Source organism: Amblyomma maculatum, chromosome 4 (assembly GCF_055883805.1).
Source record: "Amblyomma maculatum isolate TAMU_Amacu chromosome 4, ASM5588380v1, whole genome shotgun sequence".
NCBI classification, from domain to species: Eukaryota; Metazoa; Arthropoda; class Arachnida; order Ixodida; family Ixodidae; genus Amblyomma; species Amblyomma maculatum.
Window position 1 is genome coordinate 52,559,719 of NC_139347.1, and position 6,532 is coordinate 52,566,250.

Sequence of the window (6,532 nt, forward strand, 5' to 3'; positions counted from 1 at the left end):
TGTGACCTAGAACTATATAGTGTCTTAGAAGGATTATAAAACACGCCTCAACCACTTTTTGCAAGCACTACTCTGTTGAACCCGCTAGGAGAGCACTGCTCAAAGCAAGCATCGGTCATCGTCTTCTGAAAGCATCGGCTGCTGGGCGTCTCCAGGTGGGTATCTGCACTTTACGTCGGGTACGCTAAGGAAAACAAAAACATGATGATTCCTCGTTAAATCAGCAAGTTGGTGTACCGGTGACAGCTCAGATAATGCGCTTAGACACATAGTCTAAAAGTTGATTTCTACGTGTCAATGTGTCAGGTGTAACATTCAGGGATAATCCATTTTGTAGTACTAAAATGTGAATAGACAAACACATGAGATTGCTGTCCGCATAATCTGTTGTTCATGTTGAAGCCGGTTGTCCTGCGTGTATCTCGCTCTGAGCGGGCGTTGGACCTAACCACATTCGCGCTTAAATAACTATAGAGATTACATTTTGTTCTTCATTTTTTTAATGGTGCTATAGTTATTATAATTAATGGATCAACGCATTTCACTACGACCGCTAAATATTTACAATAATATACCACACGAGCGGCTTTTGCATCTCGCCCAAGCGTAAATATGGTCGCCCAAACCTGTTTTTTATCGCCCTGCCTAGGGCTCAGTTCAAAGTAGTATTTATTTTTAGCCACATTTGTGGGTTGCTGAAAAAAAAAATAGCATTTGCAGAGGACGGATCTTCTTTTCCCGACTTTACTTGCGCTAAAATATAGCTATAGTTCCCGCCAGCAAATAAGGGGCCGAAGTACCAAAGCATTTGGATATCCTCCGGATGCATCCGGTGATCGGCGAGCATCCATCAGCTTGCGAACCGTAATAGGGTCTCGACCAGTTGCGTAGATGACGGCCAATAAAGTGCAATATAACCTAAAAATTCCAACTCCAGCCCTAATTTGGCAGCACCAGCTGTAGCGTCCTCTTTTAGGCCAGCGAATTGTGAGAATGCTAGTAATCGACTATCTTGCTGGAGCCTACTTTGCAGTATACAAAACTACTGCGACACCGATTCTCATCATCCGTTAAAAGCCGCTCATACAGCTCAATTACCAAGATAATTACACCACCAAGTGCAGGCTAGTAACATCACCACTTAAATTCTAGAAGGCAGTGAAATGACCAACAGTTATTTGAGTACATGAGCACGAGTTACCGCTTAGCGGATACGAATTACTTGACTACTTCTCTCCCGTGTTTGTTTTCAAGTAATTTGTCACGATTTAGTATTCTGCCTCATATGCCATTAGACAAACTATTCAGTTGAATACAAGTTTGATTTTATTGTAAACACGAAATTGCGCACTTCGTCGCTCTCGGTCTTTGCTTTTCGTGCCCACGACGAATAGAAACTGGAGCATTTTAAGGTATACGCGTACACTCTGCCGGTCTTCTTAACCGGGTGCCGGTTGAACAGTAAAGAAAACAGCATCCATATTCTCTTCAAGCACATATGCGACGTGAAAATAGAGTTACTGCATGGTTATTTTTGAACATGAAACATATCGACTTACACTTTCTGTGGTCACTTTGCTTTTCACCTTTCCTGCAGTGATCAATTATGAAGTACGCCATCTGCCTCGCATGGCTCTTGGCGCTCTGCCTCGCCGAAGAGCAGCAGCACAAGGTGACCGATGCGAACAACCAGTTTGCATTTAGGCTCCTTCAAAAGATTCCGACCTCGCCCGAGACGAATCTGTTCTTCTCGCCATACAGTGTGTCGACAGCAATGGCCATGGCATACGTTGGTGCCAGGGGCGAGACGCAGCAAGATCTGCACGAGACTCTGGGTTACACATCCTCGGGCCTGACGCCCGACCACGTGGCTGGCGCCTATGCCCAGCATACGCAAGCTCTGCGCGCACCATCAAACTCTACCATACGGGTCGCCAACGCGGCAGTCATTAAAAACAATTACTCTCTTTCAAGAGAGTACCTGGACATATTGAGCGGATCTTTCGAGGCTGAAATCAGCTCTGCTGTTTTGAGTGATGAAGAGTCTTTGAATAGTGTGAACAACTGGGTGAAGAACAAGACCGAGGGGAAAATTCAGAAGTTGCTCAATCAACCTCTTTCCCCTGATGTAAAACTAGTCCTCCTAAACGCTATCTACTTTAAGGGCCTGTGGGACGCACCCTTCCAGGCTACAGAAACCAAGAAGGCACCGTTCTTCAATGCCGGAACACAGAGTGTGGATGTCGACATGATGCATGCACGCCTGCGAGTGAAATACGCTCGAGACGACGATGTCAACGTTGACGTCCTCGACATACCCTATGCCGGGAATGATTACGGCATGACCATTTTCCTGCCCCGGGAGAGAACCGGGGCCGACGCCCTCAGGCAGACTCTTACGTGGCCCGTCTTCCAGGGCCTCCTGTCGAAGCTGCATGCTAGGAACGTTGACCTGGCGCTACCCAAGTGAGCACCATCATTTTCGTTTGTACAAGTTGTGCCACGTATTCTCTCTATGCTTAAATGTCAACAGTGAATGAATGGCCTGTGAATTGCGAAGTGAGAGGAAGCTTTATTGTTGCCCATAAAGGAAATTTTACGCTTTATTTGGCGGCATAATTTAGACGGATACTAAAGCTTTATTACATTTAATACATTCAAGACATTGACATATATTATAGTGAGGCTACCCAAAAGTAAAAGAAAATATGCCTCTGCCCGTGCCACTCAAGGCATTGACAGCCGGATAAAATATTTGCTGCTCCGTAGTGGATACCCGTGCTAGCAGAGATTGATGCAGCTTGTCCCAAACCTGGCAACTGCCGCACACAGTGCAAACATAGGAATAAGGGGTCAGAAGAATGCACGTAGCAATAGCAGTCTGCCCTATCGTCGAAATAATATAAACAAGCATGAAATGTACGCAGTAAAAGTGTAGCACACTCGGCGATTGGCCAGGTCCTTAGGCTGCTGGACGTGCCTCCGTATTTGTCTACACCTGACTATATTTTTTCACACGGGACAGTATCCAGATCTTTCAAACTGCTGTAGCGGCTTGATGATCGGCCGCCATCAGCCTCTTTTACCCCAGCTGAACAGTGAGATCAGTACACGCTCGCCGCTTTTGCTAGTTTACGTGATGCAGCGCTCATCCATTTGCAGTTGCCACTCAAAGCAGTGCGCTCGCTGCCTCCCGCGCTTTGGTTGTTTGAGGCACCGCGGCGCTTGCCTGTTTTCTTACTCCTTAGTGATACGATAGGGCACCTTCTCATATTTGTGAGCACATAAAGGTGCTTTAATTCGAGTCATACGCGAGTCTGCCTGTTTTCTTTTTTTTTTTTTTTTTTAGAGCTGAAGGTCAAATGAAGGTCAAATGAAGCCGACATTTGACCGCTAACGAAGGAATGCAGTAGCAAGTCACGTAGGCCATCGCCGTGGCAGGAGTGCCTCCCCGGCCGCATCGACATGTCTACAAAATATCGATATCCAACCTTATCCGGCTATGGCTAACGCGATGATAAACTCCAAAGTCTCAAAATCTACTTCACACTCGCCTGCTCTCGCTGCGTATATCTAATATGTACAAGCCGAATTTTTAAGCTAGGAGCCTATGCATAGGCATTCAGCTTGATCGTAGTTAACAAATTAGCATTCGCGTCTTCAATATGTTTCAATGTTCGATGCGCGACGGATGAATTTGTTTGAATGTTCGTATTCTTATCCTAATCTGGGTGCGCACGGAAGTGTGTGTGTGTGCGTGTGTGTGTGTGTGTGTGTGTGTGTGTGTGTGTGTGTGTGTGTGTGTGTGTGTGTGTGTGTGTGTGTGTGTGTGTGTGTGTGTGTGTGTGTGTGTGTGTGTGTGTGTGTGTGTGTGTGTGTGTGTGTGTGTGTGTGTGTGTGTGTGTGTGTGTGTGTGTGTGTGTGTGTGTGTGTGTGTGTGTGTGTGTGTGTGTGTGTGTGTGTGTGTGTGTGTGTGTGTGTGTGTGTGTGTGTGTGTGTGTGTGTGTGTGTGTGTGTGTGTGTGTGTGTGTGTGTGTGTGTGTGTGTGTGTGTGTGTGTGTGTGTGTGCGTGCGTGCGTGCGTGCGTGCGTGCGTGCGTGCGTGCGTGTGTTTGTTTGTTTGTTTGTTTGTTTGTTTGTTTCAATACTACTGCTTTCGAACTCTGGCGTAACTTCAGCGTTTTATGATATTCCAGAAAACATTTCGCAACACGGAGAACGTAACTACGCAGCTAACGCTTGGAAGCGGGAAAGTAAACTGTGGTTGTTGTGCCACAGATTACCGGTGATGACTTGCGTATCCTGGCAATGCAACTCTATCAGTAGAAGAAATCTTTTTATAACCGGAAGGAGCTGTAACTACTCAGGAGTAGCTGCATGGCTTAAAGTCATGGCATTTGCAGCTAGTGAAAAGCGCATTGTGATCACTGCTCATAAGACGACGGACGAAATGATCTTTTTTCAATTTTGAACCGGATCATTCTGGCATTTCGGCACTCTTTTCTCCATCCAGGTTCAAGCTGGAAGGAGAATACAAGCTGAAAAGACCGCTTTCAGAGCTCGGAGCCTCAAAAGCTTTCGACGAGATTCACGCTGACTTTTCGGGAATCACCGGAGGCCGTGACTTGGTCATCTCAGAGGTTGTGCACAAGGCAGTGGTTGAGGTAAACGAGGAAGGCAGCGAAGCAGCCGGGGCCACCGCCGTGATCTTCTTCACGAGGGGTGGTATCCCGAACCCACCGCTGGCGTTCGTGGTGGACCACCCGTTCCTATTCTTCATCCGTAACCGGCACACGGGAGACGTGCTCTTCGCAGGCCAAGTGAATCACCTTTAGGTCGATGGTGAACAGACACTCCGTCTGCAATCCCACTTTCCATCATCATGGCCGAGAAGCATGTCCGATCCTACAAGGATGACGCGGCCACAAGAACATCGGAATCAGCCGTTCATTTTGTTGAACTTTTTGATCTTTCGAATGTACGTGTCTGAATGTGCGGAAGTTACCCTGACTTGAATTATCCGCTCAAGTAGTAAGGGCTTCGAAAAAGTCTCGAATATGGCCTGCTTTCCTTTTATAAAGCATTTGATATATAACTAATATATAAGCACTCTATTTAACTAGTAGTCATTTTGAAAATGTTTATCAACGTACATAGCCTCGAAGATAATTTTTAGAAAAGAAACCATAATGTTGTTTGACATTGTTATAGTGAAAAGGAGCTCAACACACGTTTCCTGTGAATGTGAAAGATGTGAACGAAAGTAAAAGCACGTTAAACATGAATCATGTGAATAAACTTCTGACGGGAGTCAGCCACCTATTCTGTCCTGATCCTTTTGTCGACGTCTTTAGTGTTGTTCCTGAAGGGTGTTGACGTATCACCAGAACTACAGTATACACATAATGATACATGAGTCGGCTGACAGAAAAATGGTTTCATTCTTTATTGAATGATGCAAGACACTACAAGCCGGGGTAATACTCAATAAGCACCTTATTCTAAGCACCTCAAGTTGTCAACCATCCCACTTAATTATCTGTCTTCTAAACCTCTGCAGTACCCTGGATTTAATGCGCATGCATAACTACTCGTTCTCCTGCCTTTCATCGAGGTGGCTGTGAAGCCCCCTAGCCATCAACGACTGTTGGCTTTTTCCATTCGTGTATCATAACAAGAACCTCATTTTGTCCTCCATTTACATTAGAATAGCCAAGAAAGGCCTACTGATTGTAAAAAAAAAAAAAAGCATTCATTTTGAAGGGAGATAACCAACTGAAGGGGAGGAAGCGGATCGAATCGGTGCGTCTCTAAGCAGCGAATCCTTCCAGAGGCATTAATAAATGAGTGAGCAGTGGTGCGAAGTGTTCCCGTGGTAAATCCCAACTGAGCAGCGCCAAAAGACTGTAAATTTGGAACAGCCATTGATACACATATTTTTTAAAACCAAATTTCATGGATAGTTTTGGAGGAAAGCGAAGCGGAGACACTGCAGTACAGGAAGAAATGGTTCAACGTCTAGGGTTCACTGCACAAAGCAAACTTTGCTAACGAAGTACAGCGAGATCTATGTAGCTGGAAGTTAAGAGAGGAGGAGCGAAAAGATCAAGCACCTAAATCTTGTCAGAGACACCTTGCACTGAAGTGATAGGCAGTGTCCTGCATAGTATGTGTTGCAAACGGCGGAACTTATCAAATCATAGAAACAAATTATATTTCATTTTACGTTTCGGATTTCGTAGACTTCATAACGTTGCACGAAAGGCTGTAATTTAGTCTCCTTCATCTTAATTAAACCTTAAATCGCCCTTCATGTATTTCGCTAGACAGGGCAAGACGTTGGAAAGCAAAGCTAAATGAGTAGTCGCTTCGTCATCTGTCTGCTTCTGCTAGTACTGGTGGTTGCAGGGATGACCGTGCTGTGAAAGAAGTTAAACGAAACAAAACTTAGCTAAACATGACAGGGCGTGACAAAGCAAAGCTGAACAAAACAAAGCTTAGAAAAGCAAGTACTAAATTATGCTCCTTCATAT

General features: G+C 45.3%; 1 protein-coding gene across 1 annotated transcript; it reads left to right on the plus strand.

Annotated features, from left to right (window-relative positions):
- LOC146191020 (iripin-1-like) lies at positions 1–5,321 on the plus strand. The gene is made up of 3 exons (XM_084601442.1): positions 1–155; positions 1,598–2,466; positions 4,513–5,321. The coding sequence occupies exons 2-3, from the start codon at positions 1,607–1,609 to the stop codon at positions 4,832–4,834; spliced, it is 1,182 nt and encodes a 393-aa protein (XP_084457568.1). The 5' UTR covers positions 1–155; positions 1,598–1,606; the 3' UTR covers positions 4,835–5,321.
- Positions 5,322–6,532: the final 1,211 nt, after the last annotated feature.

Coding starts and splice junctions, on each gene's coding strand:
- LOC146191020 (XM_084601442.1), top strand. CDS start 1,607: ATGAAGTACGCCATCTGCCTCGCATGGCTCTTGGCGCTCTGCCTCGCC. Junction 2,467..4,512: donor GTTGACCTGGCGCTACCCAA/GTGAGCACCATC, acceptor TTCTCCATCCAG/GTTCAAGCTGGAAGGAGAAT.